The sequence below is a fragment of the Cervus elaphus genome, chromosome 21, assembly GCF_910594005.1.
Source record: "Cervus elaphus chromosome 21, mCerEla1.1, whole genome shotgun sequence".
In the NCBI taxonomy this organism is placed as follows: domain Eukaryota; kingdom Metazoa; phylum Chordata; class Mammalia; order Artiodactyla; family Cervidae; genus Cervus; species Cervus elaphus.
The window spans coordinates 35,495,029-35,517,911 of NC_057835.1; the positions used below are offsets into that span (position 1 = coordinate 35,495,029).

Here is a 22,883-nt window from a genome sequence, read left to right on the forward strand (position 1 = left end):
GTACAGAATCCGCCTGCAATGCGGGATACCTGGGTTGAATCCCTGGGTTGGGAAGATCCCCTGGAGAAGGGAAAGGCTACCCATTCCAGTATTCTGGCCCGGAGAATACTATACAGTCCATGGAGTCTCAAAGAGTCAGACACAACTGAGCAACTTTCACTTTCAGAAAGTCCTAGAAAATTGTTACAGGACCAAAGGGTACGTGCTAAGGGGGTAGTAAAACTGGTAGCAAGACCTGTTCCTTTGGCATCCCTCCCTCTTTGGAGATAAAGATATCTCTTTCCTCTGGGTATAGCTCTCCTGAGCATCTTATGATCTGCTTCCAGGGAAAAGTGGGGGTCAGGGAGTCCTTCCTGTCCCCACTGTTTCTCAGAGTCCTTCAACTTAAAATATGAATAACTCAGTATTCCAAAGTGCCATATTTGGGGGTAACATGTTCTGAACCCCATCATGCCTTCGTCTCTGGTTTAGAAATATCCTAGCAAATATATACCAAATATGATACCAGAATTTAAGTCTGTGGTCTTTATGAAGGAAGGACTGTTCCAGTGCCATTAATATGCATACCATTCACTCGTAGCCTGTAAACTGAGAGCAGAGGAGAGCAGATGAAATAGCGGACTAGACGGGGACAGAGTCATAGTGTGGTTTCACTAAGATCATGTCTGTCTCCTATCCCTCAGCTAAGTTATGGAATCATAGTGTCGGCTAACTGAAGGTAATTTGTATGGTTAGCCCACTGTGGTATTGTGATTTAGAATAAAAATATGTATATATCTTTGGTCTTCATCCTCTTTCCTGGGACTGAGAGATATAAAAGCTTCGGAATTTCCTGTGCTGAGAGGGCAAAGCTGTCCTTTGTTCTGTGAATGAGGTGACTTTGGGAAGCCACCTAAAGATGGTGGCTGGTTGCCAGGGGAGCCAGCCTTGTGAGTAGAAGGTTGACATTTTCAGCCCCATCCATCCCTGAACTCCAGGGAGGGGAGAGGGGTTGGAGATTGAGTTCAGTGGCTAATGGCCAATTATTTCATTGACCATGGTTGTATTACAAAGCTGCCAGAAAAACCCAGAAGGAGAGGGTTGGAGAGTTTCTGGGTTGGTGAAATTTGGCTTTTCAGGTGGCTCAGTGGTAAAGAACCCTTCTGCCAATGCCGGAGACAAGACATAGGAGACTTGGGTTTGATCCCTGGGTGCAGAACAGCCCGTGGAGAAGGAAATGGCAACACCAGTCCAGCTTTCTTGCCTGTGAAGTTCCATGGACAGAGTTGCCTGGTGGGCTACAGTTCATGGGGTCGCAAAGAGTCAGTCATAACTGAGAGACCAAGCACTTTTGTGAGTGAACTTGTGTGGATTTGTGTTGGTGTCTGGAACCTCTGCGCTCTTACCCATCCACGCCTTGCCTGTGCATCTCTTAACGTCTGGCTGTTCCTGAATCATGTCCTTTTATAATAGACTGCTAATCTAGTCAGAAAATGTTTCTCTGACTTCTGTGAGGTGTTCTAGCTAATTAATGGAACCCAAGGAGGGGATCACTGGAACCTCTAGTCTGTAGCCAGTTCATCAGAAGAAGCACAGACGACAGCCTGGACTTGTGAGTGGTGTCTGAAGTGGGGGTGAGGTGCCGTCCCTTGGGGGGTGAGACCTTATCCCGAGATATCTGTCACTATATCCAGGTAGATGGTGTCAGAATTAAATTGAATTGTAGGGCACCCAGCTGGGGTTGGATAATTGCTTGGTGGTGTTGGGAAGAATACCCATCTAAATTGCATCCACTGTCACCTTAAATTCAAATATCTATTAGCGACATACCATCTCTTTGCTGCCTACCTACCAAAATTATACTCTTTTTGAAAGCTCTCATTTTTCCAGCAGTACTTTTTTCATTTTTTTCTCTGCCTTTGTCCTAATATCCTAAAGAGCTGCTTTTAAAAAAATTTTTAATTAAAATTCGTTCAGTTTTTCCATTTTTCTTCATATTTCAGTTAATGATACATATTCTGGCTAATTTCCCTTTTAATTCATCTGATTTAATTCATCTTTTCTGGTCCATATAAGTCCTTGCCAGATTCATTCTCCTAAAATATCATATTCAGTCCCCTGCCTCAGAGCCTTAGAGTGATTTTCTGTTAGATCAATATAAACTCATCAATCTGATTTGGAAGCCGTTTTTCATTGGGGTTTTCCAGTTGGATCCCAATTGCAATCTCTTAATGATGTAATAAAATCTTTTCTTTGTTAGATTAATGCTTGGCTTTTTTTTTCTACTCTGTTCCCTTGCTAGCACTTTTTCCCACTCTTAGGATATGTATTTCTCCCCTGACAATTAACTTTGGACGTTTAAAATTTTGAGACTTTCAAAAAAATTCTATACCACCTTTAGCCAGATTCAAGTCACAATAATAAAAGTGCTTCATCAGTACAGAGCACTTTAAATAATTTTCCAAGCCTTTTGATATATATTCCCATGTGTTTCATTTCTCCTGTAGCTCAGATGGTAAAGAATTCACCTGCAGTGAGGGAGACCTGGGTCCCATCCCCGGGTTGGAAGGATCCCCTGGAGGAGGGCATGGCAACCCATTCCTGTATTCTTGCCTGGAGAATTCCCATGGATAGAGGAACCTGGTGGGCTACAGTCCCTGGGGTCTCAAAGAGTTGGACACAACTGAGTGACTAAGCACAGCACCATGTGTTTTTTATACACAGTACTATAAAATAGGTAACATAGATGTTATCTTATGAATGAGCAAGATGAGACCCAAAGTAGATTAACACTTTACTAAAGATGGTAAAGTTAGTGTATAATAGATGGATCTTCTGACTCAGTCCAGTGTACTTTTCTACTTCTGAAATCCATTTGTCCTTGTGTCTCACTTGTAAAACTTAATGCCCTCTCTGGTATTTCCTGCATTTCTTATCTGTTAATTTTGTTGCTCTGATTATTCTGTGAATTTATTTAGAATAGGATGCCACCTAACCTTTTTTATTTTCCATAATCTTGGGCACATAAAGGAACTCCTTATGTTTAATATTTTCCTACTGCAAGCAAACTGTCTACCAGTTGGAAGCAAATTGACTAGTTAAAGCCTTATGTCTTTGAGTCACCACTCTCTCACTAATCTGTTAACTTTATTAGCAATGTATCAGTTCAGTTCAATTCAGTCACTCAGTCATATCCGACTCTTTGCAAGCCCATGGACTGTAGCATGCCAGGCTTCCCTGTCCATCACCAGCTCCCAGAGCTTGCTCAAACTCATGTCCATCAACGCGGTGATGCCATCCAACCATCTCATCCTCTCTTGTCCCTTCCTCCTGCTGCCTTCAATTTTTCCCAGCATCAGGGTCTTTTCCAGTGAGTCAGTTCTTCACATCAGGTGGCCAAAGTATTGGAGCTTCAGCTTCAGCAACAGTCCTTCCAATGAGTATTCAGGACTGATTTCCTTTAGGATTGACAGGTTTGATCTCCTGGCAGTTCAAGGGACTCTCAAAAGTCTTCAACACCACAGTTCAAAAGCATCAATTCTTCAGTGCTCAGCTGTACTATATTATATATATTCTTTATATACTGTATGGAAGTGGAAGTGTTGGTCGCTCGGTCATGTCCGACTCTTTGTGACCACATGGACTATAGCATTCTAGGCTCTTCTGTCCATGGAATTCTCCATGCAAGAATATTAGAGTGGATTGTCATTCCCTTCTCCAGGGAATCTTCCCAACCCAGGGATTGAACCTGGGGCTCCTGCATTGCAGGCAGATTCTTTACCATTGAGTCACCAGGGAAGCCCCAAATATTGTATATATAATCTCTAAAAGTTTAAAAAATTTTAAAAATGCTATTTGACATTTACTGGTCAAGACCATACATAATAGCTGTAGGCATTTACAGAACATCATGCAAGCTAATGATGATCTACAAAGATAGCAAGATTTGAATGATGTTTCAAGGCTTATATAATTCAGATCTGGAAATGATTTTAGGGTCTTGGGCAATGGGTAGAATTCATGTAGGTAGATAGGCAAAAATGGCTTGTCAAATGAATGGGATTTTTATTACCTAATATAATAAGTTTGTGCTTATTTTTTACTACACAACTAAAATATGATGTTAGTTGCAGAAAAAGACTGAACAACTGACTGGTATATTTTCTTTCTCTGCAGAGGTAAAGTGTAGGATACTCCTGGCTCTTCTTGAATATTCAGGTAAGAGTTTGAAATTATTATAGCCCACTGCCTTAGATGTCTTATGATACAAAGGGCAGTGGCTTCACCTGTTTACTAAGTAGATGGAAATATGATCCCTACTTTCTCTAAAGCCTTCCAGAGATTAGAAAAATACTTCTGTAGTATTTTATGATAAAGATATAAAACATGCTCATTTTCGATTACAAGTAAAAAGCATGAAAGCATATATGAACGTATATTTATACGAAATGTGATTTAAAAGGAGAAAGGAACCAGGTTTTGGTAAAGTTCCTTGTACAAATAAGTTTTATTGTGAACCTGTGTCTAATTTTTTGTTTATAACAAAGATGTAGATGGTTCTGGTTCAAGGAGAAACAAATTGTACTTTTGATGGGAGGAATCACAATCAGAAATTGGTTTGGAAGGCATGGACACAGAGAGGGGAAGAATTTGTGATTACTTTACAATCTACCAAACTTGGAAAATTTAAATTATAATGAATGGATGAGCCAACTTAAACAAGAGAGCCTTTTCTTCTTTTCCTTCTGATGATTGGTTTTTGCCTTGCTTTTTGACTGACTAATAATAATAACAAAAGTATGTCACATTTTTTTAACTTTAATAATAATAGCATAGTTGATGTACCTCATTTTTATGGATTTCACTGTGTTCTCACAACTACTCTGTGAGAACATTATTATTGTTTCCACAGTTTTAAAGGTGAAGAAATCTTCATTCAAGCAGATGAATCATAACTAGCACATGTAGACAGTCACCACATATTTTGAGGCATCCAGAAGATTAGGCATAAAGATGTCTTATTGGGTGAATTAATAAATAGTGGCAGTTTTGAAATTGAGACTTAGATCTGCCAGTTCCAGAAGTAGTTCTGGAATGTGTTGCTTTATTTATTAATATTCAGATGGGTGTTCTTATTTTGATTTAAATTTTGTCTTTTCCTATCGTAATTCTTTTTTTGTTTACTTAATTTCCTGACTCTTTTTTCCCTGTTACATTTGAATGGTACCAAACATAGACAAATTACTCCGTGTTGTTGGCCACAAAATTATGCTTTTCACTTTAAAAGGGCAGACTGTATCTGCTAAACATTATTCTTAATTGCCTTTTATTTCTGTCTTTTTCTTTCTCTTCTTTTTGTTTATTTTGCTTTCTTTTCCCTACAACTTCAGAGTAATGACAGATTGCTTGTGTGTCTAGAAACCTTCTCATTCTTTTTAGATCAGCAAGCTTAAGATGAAACTTGAGCTTTTTAAACAGCCAAGACTAAATGAAGTGTTAATGTTTTTACACATGTTTGTAGAAGATGAATTTAAGTAGGTTCTCAAATACTGAAATGAAACAAATGGATAGGTAATAATCCGTTTGTTTTGAGTGTGTTCTCACTATATGGGAATTCTTAGTTGGCAAAAGATAATAAATAAGCTGTCACACACACACACACGAACAAAACAGAATTCTTTGCTTTTTTTCTTTTACTAGAAGCATGTAATAGGGAGCAGCTCTTGTGATTCCTGCTGTAGTTGTTATTGATGAAAATGATAAATGAGAATAACTTTGGTGAAGGATGGACACTTGAATTTTGAACAGCTGCATAATTAAAAGGAAAAGACCTATATGTTTTTCAGTTCTCTTATTGGATTTCTTTCTTTATTGTGGCGTTCCTTCTCTAGTCAGTAATAAACTGAGCACCCGTGTGCCAGGCACCATGTTAGATGCTTAGGGGAAAAAAAGAATCCTGATAATGTCCAATTTCACCTTGCTAAGTGCTTTAAATGTTTTTTATTTCATTTGCCTTTTTTTGAAGTCTATTACTTTAAGAACACAGAGCCTCCATTCAGCTTTATTTTCTTTTTTAATTTATTTTAATTTTTATTGGAGTATGGTTGCTTTCCCTGATGCTGGGAAAGATTGAGGGCAGAGGGAAAAGAGGGTGTCAGAGGATGAGATGGCTGGAAGGCATCACCGATGCAATGGACATGAACTTGGGCAAACTCCAGGAGATGGTGAGGGACAGGGAGGACTGGAATGCTGCAGACATGGGGTCGCAAAGAGTCAGACACAACTGGGCAACTGAACACCACCACCAACAGCATAGTTGCTTTACATGTTGTTAGTTTCTGCTGTACAGCGAAGTGAATCACTTACACGTATACATATATTCCTTCTGTTTTAGATTTCCTTCCCATTTAGGCCACTGCAGAGCACTGCGTAGAGTTCCCTGTGCCATACAGTAGGTTCTCATTAGTTACCTGTTTTATGCGTAATAGTGTATGTATGTCAAGCCCGATCTCCAGCCCCCTTTCCCGCCTTGGTGTGCATATGTTTGCTCTCTACACCTGAAAAATGGTACAGATGAACCTATTGGCAAAGCAGAAATACGTAGAGAACAAACATATTCCACTTATCTTTATCACAGATTTAAGAAGTAGGAATAGCTTCTATTTTAAAAATAGGCATCTAATACCTAGAATCATATACTTTAAAGATGGTGGGATGGCTGGTTGAAAGCAGATTATCTGCCTTTGAAGTACCTGAGCATAAATCACATGATATGCCAACTCCCCCAGCCCCAATGTTGACTGTCCCCTGGGAAACAAGCGTGTAAGCAAACTCTCAAAGTGCTAGGTCATTAGCCCTCCCGCAGGGGGAGACACCCCCAGGCCTCAGGTGGGGCAGAAAGAAGTATACCAACTTCCTGAAGGAGAGGGGACATTTCACAAGGGGAGGTAATATTTCAGTATTTCAGTGAGTTGACTCTTGAAGAACGATTTCACATTTGCTGAGTGGAGAGGGCAGAAGGGTGTCCCGCAGCCAGAGGGCCCATGAACCAAGAATCACCCTTTTAAGTCAGACTAAATCCAGTCATTTCAGGAAGCCAGAGAATGAATGCATACGTTTTCAATTCACTTAATTGAGTTGTTAGTCAGTCACTCTAGTGATTCATTATTTTAATTCACTAAGTATTTGTTGAATATCTTTACACACTGTTAGAAATTATGTACAACGGAACAGGTGTTTTGCTTTTTTCTTAGTTGAAATTGGGCAAAGCTGTTTCCCAGTTTAGCCATTTTATAATGACATGTAAAACACTCTTTTCAATCTATTAGAATGGGGCACATGATATTTAATACTTAAGGGAAATGTCTAACATATGTTTGTTGTTAAATTAACAGATTGAATCATATGGAATTGCCATATTCAATCATGCTGACCTACCAAAACAGCAAGTTCATAGAGTTCAACCTAATCAATAAATATTTTTATTATGTAATTAACTATTTTTCATATTTAATCTTGTTTCTAATAAAATTTTCAAGACTAGCTTTTACTAACAGTGAAACTGAGTAACAAGCAGTAATTATGTGTACCTATGCTTTGATAGTCATTAAAAGCAGGTGTTTCATGTCCTTGGTTAAACAACTTAAAAAAATAAGCCTTTTCATCAATAAAGCAAGAAGAACTCACAGCTGAATAAAGGCAGCATGTTTATTTATATTATACACTAATTATTGACAGTGCTTCTTCATTTCAGAAGTTTGCAAGCCCTCAACATGTTCAGTATACATTTGGGAATATGTTGATTTTTCACCTGTGTTGTTTTTCTAGTACAAGTAATTTTTCAGTGTACAGAATATGTGGCTTGGTGTTTATGTTGCTGTGTAGTTTGTGTATACCCTGTGTCTCAGAGAGGTGAACCCTTTGGGATTGAGTTCTCAGGGACATGGCTGCTTTCCATTTGAGAAACCTGAGGTCCAGAACTGGCAGTTCACAGGGTCAACATACCTTCAAAGGAGGTCAGTCGAAAGTCCAGTTAATTGCAGAATAAGTATGCTAGTAAAAGTCGATTTATATTAAAACTGTAAATATATAATTATGTCACAATATAGGGCTTTCTGAACTGGACCTATTGATAGCTTGTGAAATTGAATAGGTGACTTCAGGAGATTCAGATTCGTTTATTATTACAAGTAGTCAGATATCAGTACTCTTTCCCCATGTGCATTTTATATTAGTACTTGAATAGGCCTAGTAGATAATTTTTAAAAATTTAGTATTAATAATATTGTATTTCATTTGCCAGTGCAAACTGAAAAATTGGGCTTTGAATTTCCTTTAGGGAAAGTGTCACACAACAATGCATATTATGTTCCATCACTAAAAAAAAAGTAAATAAACCTTATTTTATTTCCTTGGATTTTATAAAACAATTTAGTGATTGGAAAATCAAGTCACAATATCAAGTAAGAAAAAGATCTTAATGTTTCTAACATTTTTTGGTGCTCCATGTTTTGTAAAAAGCATACTTTCTAAAAAGTATGTGCTCATGAATAGAGCTTGAATTCACATTTTTCCTATGGTGTGAGTTTAGAGAGAGAATGAAATAACAGTGAATGCAGATGCTTAATGAACTGGTTTTATTCAATTATGACATTTTACAAAACCATCTTTATGTTCTCCTGCATCACAGATAGTGAGACACAGCTCCGAAGAGACATGGTTTTCTGCCAGAGCCTGGTAGCCACTGTCTGTGCCTTCTCCGAGCAGCTCATGGCGGCCTTAAACCAGATGTTTGACAACAGCAAAGAAAACGAAATGGAAACGTGGGAGGCCAGCAGAAGGTGGCTGGACCAAATAGCAAATGCAGGAGTTCTTTTTCACTTTCAGTCCCTTCTATCACCTAACTTGGTAAGGAATCACAGTGCCTCCCACTGGCTGTGCCAAATGTAACATACATTGGGACCTATTCCCAGTGAAAAATGGTTGTTCATTATTATCCTTCCCTGGTGGCTCAGATGGTAAAGAATCTACCTGCGATGCAGGAGACCCTAGTTCCATTCCTGGGTCAGGAAAACCCCCCGAAGTAGGGAATGGCAACCAATTCCAGTAATTTTGGCTAGAGAATTCCATGGACGGAGGAGCCTGGTGGGCCACAGTCCATGGGGTCACAAAGAATCAGATTCTGCGACCATCCAGCTCCTTGAAAAAAAGGTATATTTTTCCATGGACAAATATACTTTTAATAAGTAGGTCGAAGGTATTTCTTCTTTCCTAATTTTTATTTATTCTCCGTGGCTGCTAAAAGCTGAGAAAGTCTCCATCTGTTACTAATTCCTGTATCCCTAAGCACCGGCTGAGAAAGGTCAGCAGAGGAAAGAGAGTTTGTCTGTGTTGGTTGCTTATTTCCAGTACAGAAGAAAGAGTCTGCCATGATACCCCGAGCTCCCCCTGAGGACGATGTTCTGGAAGATGCTCTTAGAAGAGCTCTAATGACTTGCATGCCATACTGTCTGACAATCTGGTTAAAATTTGCATGTGTCGAATGGTTTTATTTCCTTCCTTTGTGTGCGTGTTTGTCCTGTTAAATCTAAGAACATTGCCTTAATTACTGTAAAATATTCTGTGTTTATGCATCAGTGGTCCACAGCAGAGATGAAGAAAGCATCTCAAAAATATTTGAGGAGACTGCAGTGAACTTTGAGCTTTTTCACACATACTTCCTGTGACTCTGATAGTTGTCATGATGTGTGAAAGCAAATACGTTCATGTTATTTAAACCAGAGGCGCATGTTATATATAATTGTGATTTAAGCATGAGGTTCTATTTGTCTTTTAAAGTACACATTATAAATATAGCTTCCAAGTAACATGGTTGAGTTTTTAAATGAATAGATATGAGTTTGCACATCAAAATAATGTATTTCTTCAGTGGTATTGAGAATAGGGTAATAGCAGTACTACATGGTCACAAAAAGTTCTGGAATGATAAGATAAGGAAGTTCATTGAATAAAATTCAGTGAAACAGTTACATTCTTTTGTAAAGAATTTATACACTCCACGTGTGTGATTAACTTCTTATTAGGTTGCTAATATAATCAAATAGAAAAGATTTAATTAAAGAAAATTTTGAAATGTTATTGTTCAGTTGCTTAGTTGTGTCCAACTCTTTGAGACCCCGTGGACTCAGCATGAAAGGCTTTCGGAGCTTGTTCAAACTCATGTCCATTGAGTCCGTGTTACCATCCAACCGTCTCATCCTCTGTCATCCCGTTCTCCTCCTGCCTTCAATCTTCCCCAGCATCAAGGTCTTTTCAAATGAGTCAGCTCTTCACAGCAGGTGACCAAAGTACTGGAGCTTCAACTTCAGCATCAGTCCTTCCAATGAATATTCAGGACTGATTTCCTTTAGGATGGACTGATTGGATCTCCTTGCAGTCCAAGGGACTCTCAAGAATCTTCTTCAACACCACAGTTCAAAAGCATCAATTCTTCAGCGCTCAGGTTTCTTTATAGTTCAACTCTCACATCCATACATGACTCCTGGAAAAACCATAGCTTTAACTAGACATACCTCTGTTGGCAAAGTAATATCTCTGCTTTTTAATATGCTCTCTAGTTTGGTCATAGCTTTTCTTCCAAAGAGCAAGCATCTTCTAATTTCATGGCTGCAGTCACCATTTGTAGTGATTCTGGAGTGCAAGGAAATGTGAAGTCTGTCCCTGTTTCCACTGTTTCCCCATCTATTTGCTAAGAAGTGATGGGACCAAAAGCCATGATCTTAGTTTTCATAATGTTGAGCTTTAAGCCAACTTTTTCACTCTCCTCTTTACTTTCATCAAGAGGCTCTTCATTCCCTCCTCATTTTCTGCCATAAGCATGGTGTCTTCTGCATATCTGAGATTATTGATATTTCTCCCTGCAATCTTGATTTCAGCTTGTGCTTCATCCAGCCTGGCATTTTGCATGATGTGCTCTGCATATAAATTAAATAATCAGGGTGACAGTATACAGCCTCGATGTACTCCTTTCCCAATTTGAAACCAGTCCATTGTTCCATGTCTGGTTCTAACTGTTGCTTCTTGACCTGCATACAGATTTCTCAGGAGGCAGGTAAGGTGGTCTGGTATTCCCATTTCTTTCAGTTTTCCAGTTTGTTGTGATCCACACAAAGGCTTTAGTGTAGTCAAAGAAGTGGAAGTAAAAGTTTTTCTGGAATTCTCTTGCTTTTTCTATGATCCAATGGATCTTGGCAATCTGATTCCTCTGCTTTTTCTAAATCCAGCTTGAACATCTGGAAGTTCTTGGTTCATGTACGGTTGAAGCCTGGCTTGGAGAATTTTGAGCATTGCTTTGCTAGTGTGTGAGATGAGTGCAATTGTGTGGTAGTTTGAACATTCTTTGGCATTGCCTTTCTTTGGGATTGGGATGAAACCTGACCCTTTCCAGTCCTGTAGCCCCTGCTGAGTTTTCCAAATTTGCTGACATATTGACTGTGACACTTTAACAGCATCATCTTTTAGGACTTGAAATAGCTCAGCTGAAATTCCATCACCTCCACTAGATTTGTTTGTAGTGATGCTTCTGAAGGTCCACTTGACTTTGCATTCCAGTATATCTGGCTCTAGTTGAGTGATCAGACCATCATGGTTATCTGGGTGATTAAGATCTTTTTTTATGGTTCTTCTGTATATTCTTGCCACCTCTTCTTGATATCTTCTGCCTCTATTAGGTCCATACCCTTTTTATCTTTTATTGTGCCCATCTTTGCATGAAAAGTTCCCTTGGTATCTCTAATTTTCTTGAAGAGATCACTAGTCTTTCCCATTCTATTGTTTTCTTCAATTCTTTGCACTGATTGCTTTGGAAGACTTTCCTATCTCTCCTTGATATTATTTGGAACTCTGCATTCATATGGGTATATATTTCTTTTTCTCCTTTGCCTTTCACTTCTCTTTTCTCAGCTATTTGTAAGTCCTTCTCAGATAATCATTTTGCCTTGTTGGATTTCTTTTCCTTGGGGATGGTCTTGATCGCTGCCTCCTATACAATGTCATGAACCTCCGTCCACAGTGCTTCAGGCACTCTACCAGATCAAATCCCTTCAATCTATTTATCACCTCCAATATATAATCATAACCAATTTGATTTAGGTCATACCTGAGTGGCCTATTGGTTTTCTCTACTTTCTTCAAGTTAAGTCTGAATTTGGCAGTAAGGAGTTCATGATCTGAGCCACAGTCAGCTCCTGGTCTTGTTTTTGCTGACATATAGAGCTTCTCCATTTTTTACTGCAAAGAATATAATCAATCTGATTTCAGTATTGATCTTCTGGTTTTGTCCATGTGTAGAGTCACCTCTTGTGTTGTTGGAAGAGAGTGTTTGCTATGACCAGTGCATTCTCTTGGCAAAACTTTGTTAGTCTTTGCCTTGCTTCATTTTTCATTCAAGGCCAAACTTATCTGTTACTCCAGATATCTCTTGACTTCCTACTTTTTCATTCCAGTCCCCTATGATGAAAAGGACATCTCTTTTTGGTGTTAGTTCCAGAAGGTCTTGTAGGTCTTCATAGAACTGTTCAATTTCAGCTTCTTCAGCATTAGTGGTTGGGCCATAGACTTGGATTACTGTGATATTGAATGATTTGCCTTAGAAATGAACAGAGATCATTTTCTCCTTTTTGAGATTCCACCCAAGTAGTGCATTTCAGATTATTTTGTTGGCTATGAGGGCTACTCCATTTCCTCTAAGGGCCTTTAATCATTATTTCATTCCTACAGCATATTTTCACCTCTTGTGAAAAGTGTTTAAAGACAAAATAAATATTAATTACTCCTTGCCTATCAAATAAAAATTACATAAGATCAGATGCCCACTTCTTAATACATGTAGGCATTAAGTGTTTGTTGAATGAATGAATTAATTAATGAGGCTTCATTTGTATTCTCTTCTTACTTAATACCTGCCATTGGCTGGTCATGTGCTGGTACTTTTATTTGAAAGTAAACCTACAAAGGAATGGGAGAAAAAACTTGTAATCCATGCATCTAGTAACTGGCTTACATCCAAATTATATAACGAATCCTTTAAAACTAAAGAATAAGAAGGCAACTCAATTAACAAGCAGGCAGAGAGGATTTGAATGGACATTTTCCAAAGACAGTATAAATGGCGCATGAAAAGATGATCAACGTCTTTAGCCACTGGGGACATGCAAATCAAAACTGCATAAGATGCTCTGTCACAGAGATGTGGATGAATGTAACCCAAAAGACAAAGATAGGCACAGGCGTTGGCGAGGATGTGGAGAAATTACAACCCTCATACACTGTTGAAGGGAATGTAAAAGAGAGCAGTCATTTTGGAAGACATTTTGGCAGTTCCTCCAAATGTTAAGCATGGAATTTCCATATGACCCAGAAATTCTACTCATAGGTAATATCCAAGAGAAATGAAAACATATTCTAACAAAAACATGTACACAAATGTTCCTAGAAAAATTATTCATAATAGCTAAAATGTGAAAACAATCTGATTGTCCAAAAACTGAATGATGAGTGACAATCAAGTTGGGGTATATCTACACAATAGAATATTATTAAGCAATAAAAAGCAGTGAGCTACTGATTCATGCTACCACATGGATAAACCTTGAAAATATTGTTAAGAGAAATAAACTAGTTACAAAAGACTATTATTTGATTACATTATTGTGTAATAATACAAAAGACAAATTTTAGAGACTAATAGTAGGCTATTCATTTCCTGGAGCTAAGGATTGGGGGAAGGTATATGGAGGTTCAATGCTAGTGGGGAAAATATTCTAAAATCAGATGATGGTGACAGTTACACAGCTCTGTATATATACTATAAGCCCTTGAGCTGTGCACTTAAAATGGGCGAAATTTATGATATGTGAATTGTATCTCAAGAAAGCTGTTTTTTATTTTAAATTGGTGTCTGATACCCTTAAGGTGGGCTTCCCTGATGGTGCAGTGATGATGAATCCGCCTACCAGCGCAGGAGATGCAAGTTCGATCCTCGAGTTGGGAAGATCTCCTGGAGGAGGAAATGGCAACCCACTCCAATATTCTTGCCTGGGAAATCTCATGGACAGAAGAGCCTGGCATGCTACAGTCCATGGGGACACAAAAGAGTCAGACATGACTTAGTAACTAAACAGCAACAGTCCTTAAGTTAATTTTTAAAAATTAATTTTCAAAATCCAAAGGTAGTTTTAAAAAGTCTAGGAAACCCATAATCTTTCTGTCTCTGTAACAAGAGCATAAAAGTCTCCTGGGACTGTGAAGGGCTCGCTGGGAGCTGCAGTCACTGGCAGTCTATGTGTCTCTGGGTGCTGAGCACAGTCCTAGGTCCTTGGGTATGACTTTAACCACATCTACGTATTATAATGCCTGTTTGGGACATTTCTTCCTGTGTATATATATTCCTCTTAACTGGAAAAATGCTCATTCTTTAGTCCTGTCCCTACAATTTCAGATTTATAGCATTTTTCTACCCTCCAACGGACTTTAAAAAGTAAGAATCTCATAAACATTTATCCAGCATTGACTGTGTACCATCCATTATATTAAGTACCAAACTGAGGTACAAAGTGATGATGCTGTTAACCTTTTGTTACCCATGCTGTCCTTCTTTGGGGTCTGGGGCTGCCTTTGTATTTTTTTCCCCACACAATGGAAATTCTTTACCATCTCCACCCTCTACTTATGCTGCCCCCAAAATATGATTTTAAGCTACAGCAACTTTTAAAAATGAGGACATAGCATGTTAAAATTATTGTTTAAAAGGACCATTGATTTTCTTAAGGAAATAAATGTTACTTTTGAAAGAAAAGATGTGTATGATAAAGTTAATTATACTTTCATGATCAAATTAGTAAAAGACTTTGATACTACCCTGATCTGCTAATAGGATGCCCAGAACCCAGTACTAAAAGATGATGATACTGAGATATGCAATTGCTTGCTAGTAAGTCTGGATCTTACCTACCTCAATTGTAAAATATAGGAATGAAATGAAAGATTAAAACAAATCAGATCTCATATTCACAAGATTCTAGATTGAAAGTATTGAAGAGTTAGTCGCTCAGTCATGTCCGACTCTTTGTGACCCCATGAACTATAGCCCACAAGGCTCTTCTGTCCATGGAATTCTCCAGGTAAGAATACTGGAGTGGGTTGCCATTCCCTTCTCCAGGGGAATCTTCCTGACCCAGGGATTGAACCTCCATCTCTTGGGTTGCAGGTAAATTCCTTACCTTCTGAGCCACCAGGGAAGTAAGTCCCTATAAAAGCAAGTGAAAATGATTCTTGTCCCCAAGCTCTTTGGAAGAAAAATCATCACATACATGCAAATTGATTTTATCACAGTTTTCATAAATTGCAAATTGAATAATGCATAGGTTATCTTATTGTAAAATACGATGACCATTATGTACTGTGGCTTTTTAAGAAAACAGTATTTTTTCTTTTCAGCTGTTACATTTATAAGATTATAGAGATTTAGAGGCAAATAAGATGTTTATGTGTACACATTTGTCTGTAACTAAGAGATAAAATCAGTATAACTAGAATCTAGCTACAAAATAGACTGAAAAATTGTTCAGAATCGTTTAGACAGTAGAGGAAAAGAAAAACATGAAGCTACAAAAGAAACTTGTAAATCTGAAGATTAGTTCATTTCATTTTAGGCAATAAGTTCTTAGGTATGTTGATAATGTGGTTTGTATGTAAATAAAACACAAGTGAAGCTAGTTTTGGTCTGGAGATGTTTTGTAATGTTATGTTATGCTCTATCTCAAACAATCCAATCATATCATGTATTGATTTTCTTTCTCTCTAGACAGATGAACAAGCCATGCTAGAAGACACACTGGTTGCACTGTTTGATTTGGAAAAGGTTTCTTTCTACTTTAAACCATCAGAAGAGGAACCATTGGTTGCAAGTAAGTAGTTAAATATTTCATATGTGTTTTATAAGATTTATTTTGTTATCAAACAATATATGGCAAAACCTGGATATGAATATATTTGATATGAAGATTAAGTTATATATATATAATTATTTTTAATGTAAAATAATAAAACCAACTGGGAAAGTGATAGAAAGTATATATAAGTTAAATCTACACCTAATCTTATAATCTTATACAGATATTTTTATCTTTTTTTTTTTTTTTAATTTTTTTATTAGTTGGAGGCTAATTACTTCACAACATTTCAGTGGGTTTTGTCATACATTGATATGAATCAGCCATAGATTTACACTTATTCCCCATCCCGATCCCCCCTCCCATCTCCCTCTCCACCCGATTCCTCTGGGTCTTCCCAGTGCACCAGGCCGGAGCACTTGTCTCATGCATCCCACCTTGGCTGGTGATCTGTTTCACCATAGATAGTATACATGCTGTTCTTTTGAAACATCCCACCCTCACCTTCTCCCACAGAGTTCAAAAGTCTGTTCTGTATTTCTGTGTCTCTTTTTCTGTTTTGCATATAGGGTTATCGTTACCATCTTTCTAAATTCCATATATATGTGTTAGTATGCTGTAATGTTCTTTATCTTTCTGGCTTACTTCACTCTGTATAAGGGGCTCCAGTTTCATCCATCTCATTAGGACTGGCTCAAATGAATTCTTTTTGATGGCTGAGTAAAATTCCATGGTGTATATGTACCACAGCTTCCTTATCCATTCATCTGCTGATGGGCATCTAGGTTGCTTCCATCAGATATTTTTATCTCTTAATCTGACCTCTAAAACTTTTTTGGAGTGTGTGCAGCAAATTTTGGGCTACTCAAGATTGTCTTTTCTTTCTTTTTTATTATTGTGATAAAATATACATACCATTAAATTTGCCATTTAATCGGTTTCGGTGTACATTTCCGTTTATTCAAAATGTTGTGCAACCATTTCCACCATCCATCTGCAGAGCTTTTTCATCCTCCCAAACAGAAACTCCATATGCATTAAACAGTAATTATCTTCCTCCCTTTCTCCAGTCCCTGCTAACCTTGATTCTGCTTTCTCTCTCTGAATTTTATAAATGGGTTGATAGAACATTTGTCCTTTCTGCTATTTTTTTCATGTCAATATTTTTTAGTAAAAGAACTGCCCTAATATTTCCAGCTATGTAGATAATCTCTGAGGCATCCAGAACTTTTGCTCTAACATATAACAATTATATAGTAAAAATGACTGTATTGGGTTTCCACTGCTCATCCTCAAATGATCCTGTAGAGAATGTGTTAGCAGGCAATATACACGAGCATTTAGAGCCAGTAATACACAGAGACCTAAGTTATGCTCACATTGTGTAGCATTTAGATTAAATCAATTGAGAGACATTATAATTGTTTGATCTGACAATAATTGTTAAAATTTATAATTTAATTCTGAAGGAGTAGACACATATTTTACATTTTTGCTAGCTTAAAAGTGGAAATCAAAGATTATTTCATCCATGTCAAAATTTTAATGTGTACAAATATAATCATATTAACTATTTTGATTCACTTATTCATCCTGTACAGTTTTCAAGATGGCAAAACTTTTTCCTGTCTTGTTCATTGTTGTACCTCCAGCACCCAAGAGAATGCCTGAAACAAAAAGCACAATGTGTTTTTTTCAAGGAGATGAATGAACAAATATCAATTCAGTTTATACAGTGCAGTAGGCAGAAAGATTTTATGGTTATAAAAGTAGAAGGAAAAACAAACTTGTGCAGAATGAAGAAAAACATTTTGACAGAACTTGGTTGTATCTAATGTTGCAAAGAAGTTATGAAGTTCAATTGAAAGATTGAAAAGTATCCCTTTCATTTAGCTATTTGCCATTGTTAAACCTAACAAGGGCATTGTTTTAGAAATCTGCATTCAGAGAAATAGTTCTTAAGGTTTAATCTCTATATCTTTTAGTTTCTGCACATTATCATCATTTATATACCACTTCAACCTATATTGTCACATATAGGTTTAAAATGTGTCTATTGGGCCAAGAAATCTTTTAGCAGTTTGTTATTTTTCTGGTTCTTATTTATCAATAAGTGTAAGGGTCCTATGAATTATGGTAGAAGATCTGTATCTTCAGGACTTGGAAAGGTTTTTATTTATTTTCACATTTCCGATATCTAGTACAATAAATAGGGACTCAATAAATATTCATTTAATTTGTTATCTAGGAATGATAATCATTTATCAAAAATTTCTAAAATGCCTACTATGGCAAAGCACATTTCCAGGTGCTGAATGGAGTAGAGGACTAAGCAGACAGAGATAATATGGGAAATAAATGAGTTAATTTGATGATAAATTAGAAGATAATAATATGACTGCATGAAGGGACATAGAAAAGAACAAAGAGGGAAATTGAAGGGGCAGGTGAAAGGTTGCCTGTGTGTAATGCTAGGGAGGGAAGCATTCTAAGGAGGAGGGTGAAGACCAGAAACAAGTCACACAGACAGAGTTATCTCTCAGGAATTGGTTCCAGGAACCTCTCAGATACCAAAATCCACGGATGCTCAAGTAGCATATAAAATGGTGTAGTATTTGCATGTAACCTATGCACATCCTCCTGTATACTTTAACTTATCTCTAGATCACTTAGAATACCAATATATTAATAAGTGCTCTGATGTAAATACCAGTGTAAATGGTCAAAATGTTGCTGGTCGGAAGCAAATTCAAATTTGCTTTTTGGAACTTCCTGGATTTTTTTTTTTTTGGACATGCAGTTGGTAGAATCTGTGAATGCAGAACCTGTGAATGTATTTCTGCATCTGTGAATGTAGAAATTCAGTAAAGGGCCTACTGTATTTGGGAGAAGGGTGTTCCAGGTTCACTGAAACAGTGAGAACAAAGATCCCAAGGTGGGAGCATGTGTGACACATTCTGGGGATAGCAGGGAGGGCTGGGTGCCTGGAGCAAAGTCAGAGAGGGGTAAGGAGAAGGGGCTGAGAGCAAAGAGGAGGCCGGTCTTTGAAAGAGCTTTGCCTTTCTCATTGAGCCACTGAGCAGGGGAATGGCACATACTAAACCAAAGGCAGCGTGTGCCGCTGTGTTGAGTGGACCTTACCAGGCAAGGGCAGAAGCAGAGAGGCCACTTAGGAAGGCCTTGCAGTGACCCAGGTGAGGGATGACGGTGACTTGACCTTGAGGGTAGCTGTGGAGATGGGAAGTGGTTCATCCTGTCTGTATTAAATTATGTGGGCAGAGAGAATAAAATCTTATTAAAGTGTCATCTCCACTGATAAATGAGAGCACAAAAACATGAATTACAATGTTAGGGGTTTAGGCTGTATTCTAGGGAGTATTTGGTAAAGGGGATTATTTGATAAGGATAATATTATTTGGGCAAATTGGGGCAAATTGTACGGTCTTCTGTGGGCAGATATAAAATAGAATATATTTTCATTTACTTGAATAATATAGGAATAATTTCACTACAAGGCAGAGAAACTCTATTTTCACAGTGTAACCTGATACTTTTTCTTTTAAATTTTGCCTGAGGAACCATAACTTCAAAGGAGCATGTTGTCCATGATTCAAATACGACATTACTGGTGAATGGTCTGTTGAGTAAGCTGGAGATGAACCAGTATTTTAAGTTTGATAAAATATTTGCTGCACATTCATTATGAGAGATTTAACTTTGGCATATTGAAATATATACTAAATAATAAAGGTAATTGAGACCATGTACATAATATTTTGACATTATATAAATAACATTATAAATGTAGACACAATAAGCACAAAACTTGTGCTATATTGTGTGGCAGTACATTTTTATGTATTTCCCTGAAGCATAATCTCAACTTTTGAAGTTAGTTCTCCAGTGACAAGTCAGTTCCAAGGCTATGATACTAGGTATTCTAAGCAAATTTAAACTGTTACGATAGTATAGTTATTATTTTGAGTTGTTTTAACAAAGAAGAGAATTATTTATACCCAAGTGTCATCACGTCATATTGAAATAGTGTAAGAAAACTAAACCTTTTTTATTAACTGCATGTGACTTGATCTTTCTGTAAGCCTAGAAGCAGAGGGGTCAGATTGACTAACTTGCATCACTGTGATGAAGACTAGTTGGCTGAGTGTCTATAAGGGAAGGACTGAGTCCAGAGGGTTGGAAGCATGAAGCATATAGAGAACACTGGGCCTTGACATCAAGAAATCCGAGCTCAAATCCAGGCTCCACTCTCATCTGCAAGCAGGAGAATATTAGCTTTCCCTGACTCATGGGATTGTGAGGCTTAAAGAAAATAATGTATTTGAAAGTCTCTAGCACTATATAAGGCTTATGATAGTATTCAGTAAATATTTGAGGCCACTGTCTCTGCTTTATTAATCTGTGTTCTTTTAAAAAAGCTCCATTTAGCATTATTCACAGTCTTATTTTTGCATTAAGGAACAATGAGATTCTGAAGAAAAATGCAAGCCAAGCAAGTAGAACTCAAATATCTGGATTAAAGATATTTCATTTTCTTTGAACAAATAATTATAAGGTGTATATAACATGCTTGGTACTGAACTAAGTTCTAGGGATATAATATTGATTAAGTAAAATAAAATCCCTGTTGGCATGAACCTTAGCTACTAGTGAGAGATACAAAGGAATAAAAGGGCAGTCTGACCCACTTTGGTATAGAGGAAGTACAAAATATTTCCCATGTCATATGATGTAATTAGTGAAAATGAAGGTGTTAATTGCTCAGTCATATCCAACTCAGCGATCCCATGGACTATAGCCAGCCAGGCTTCTCTGTTCATGAAATTCTCCAGGCAAGCTTATTGGAGTGGGTTGTCGTGTCCTCCTCCAGGGGATCTTCCCAGCCCAGGGATAGAACCCATGTCTCTTAGGTCTCCTGCATTGGCAGGCAGATCCTTTACCACTAGCATCTCTGTTACTTTTACATATGTAGCAAATACCTTGAGGAAAAGTCTTTCACATAGCACTCTTAGTTTTAACCACATTTTAGATTTAGTATACTTGATCATTTTCAATCATTTTTCAGTTTCCTAATTCCTGGTGTAGCATCTTTATTTGTGCTTTGCTAACGCAGTGATATGATACTGCTGCATTATCATTTTCCTTCCAATAATGTTTTACAAATACAGAGATTATAAATACAAATATCCAAATACAGAGATTGACAACGTTGGAACTAAGGGATAGAATTTAACCAAATTATAATATATATGAGAGGCATTGTATGGAAAGGGGAACTAGAGGATACAGATATTTTGTATATTTTAATCTCTAATTTATTTAGTATTCATGCATCTTTTTTCTTTTAGTACCAGAAAAAAAAAAAAAGAATTTTCCCACTCATTAAAATGCACTTAACTTCCAAATCTTCAACTGTGAAATTTGTTTATTCTCTTTCCTAACCTCAATTTCTTCACGTCTCCCTTAAAAAAAAAGAAACAAAAAATAAGCATAATTATATGGTATAAAGAGGAATTGTAGATGTTAATACAATAAGTCCTCTATTGATATGCAGTATTAGATACATTTAGTAAGAAACCTGGAATTTGTGATCACTTATGGTATTTAATCTTGAGCTCTACTTTTATACAGTTTTATTTCAAGAAGCAGGGTAAAAATAATATTGAGTCAAGAACATATATTAAATACTTACTCTGTTTTGGCCTTAACTTTAAACTGGTTAATGTGACTATTGTAGCCTTTTAGGAAGAGTTTGCATTCTTTTTAATGAAGTGGAAGTTATTTGTCACAGACAAGTATCATAAAATAAGAAGGATTTATGATAGCACTGTGAAATACTACTGCAGCATTCCAGCTTTTCAAGTTGGTTGGAGTTTTGTTGTGAGTAATTAAATTTAGGATCTTTGAAAGTAGCTAAAAGAATTTAAACAGATAATGTCTAATGAGTGTAAAGCAGGGACAGAGGTAATACCTTTTTGATCTGGTGCTCAGAGAGTGGAGTTTGCAAAACCCATGCTAATTTTGATAATGGTTGCTATGCACTCAGTTTCTTGCACGCTACTTCACAAGTGTACCCCAAGGAGTCATCTTGACTAAAATATGAATGAGGCAGCTGCCTTGGGAGATTTTGATTCCAAACCACGTGTATCTAAACTTCTCATTTAGTTAACTGAGACGTCTGGTGTGTCAAAATGTAATGAAGTTTTCTGTTACAGAATTTTATATACAGTACAGTAATAAACCTGTTGCATTAGCTAATGAGAACCTGATTTAATACTCTTTCACCAAACAGTGCTGTTAAGTATGCCGAACCTGAACTTAATATACGTGCGTACTTTTAATGTAAAGTAATTGATGAATACTAGTTTTTAACAAACATACTATATAACATACCCTGATGATAGGAAGTAATATAACATTAAATGTCATTTTAGATGTTCCTCTTACTTATCAAGCAGAAGGAAGCCGGCAAGCTCTGAAAGTTTACTTCTACATTGATAGTTATCATTTTGAACAACTGCCTCAACGGTTGAAAAATGGAGGAGGGTTTAAAATTCATCCTGTTCTTTTTTCACAAGGTAATTGCTTTCTTTTTTGTACTTTCATGTACTTTTAGATTATTTTCTTTATCAGTTGTTTAAAAGAAATGTAATAATAACCATCATTCTTTTTCAACCAATTCAGAAGTTTATTCTGAATACTTAGTATGTTTCCTTGTCTGACTGTCTATTAAGGGAAAATCATGTGTGGTATAAATATTTATCAAGCAGAATTGCAGCATTATTTATAATAGAGAAATAAGACATGAGTGGCTTAAATAAAGATAAATTGATTTGCCTTAAATAAATTATTGCAAAGCCATTAACATATGGTTAAAGTATTTTATGAGATAGAAAAAGTTTGATAGTATACACAATCAGATTACAAAAAATTTAT

The 22,883-nt window shown here is 37.0% G+C and overlaps 1 protein-coding gene across 3 annotated transcripts in view; it reads left to right on the forward strand.

Annotated features, from left to right (window-relative positions):
* PREX2 (phosphatidylinositol-3,4,5-trisphosphate dependent Rac exchange factor 2) overlaps positions 1-22,883 on the forward strand; it is a 291,844-nt gene that overhangs the window by 191,023 nt on the left and 77,938 nt on the right. For all 3 annotated transcript variants that reach the window (XR_006336296.1, XM_043879148.1, XM_043879147.1), the window contains 4 exons: positions 4,156-4,197; positions 8,669-8,886; positions 15,842-15,944; positions 22,382-22,525. Coding sequence is in view for 2 of the 3 variants with exons in the window: in XM_043879148.1 (XP_043735083.1) it covers positions 4,156-4,197; positions 8,669-8,886; positions 15,842-15,944; positions 22,382-22,525 (507 nt within the window). In the remaining variant the exon portion in view is untranslated. The remainder of the gene's footprint in view (positions 1-4,155; positions 4,198-8,668; positions 8,887-15,841; positions 15,945-22,381; positions 22,526-22,883) is intronic.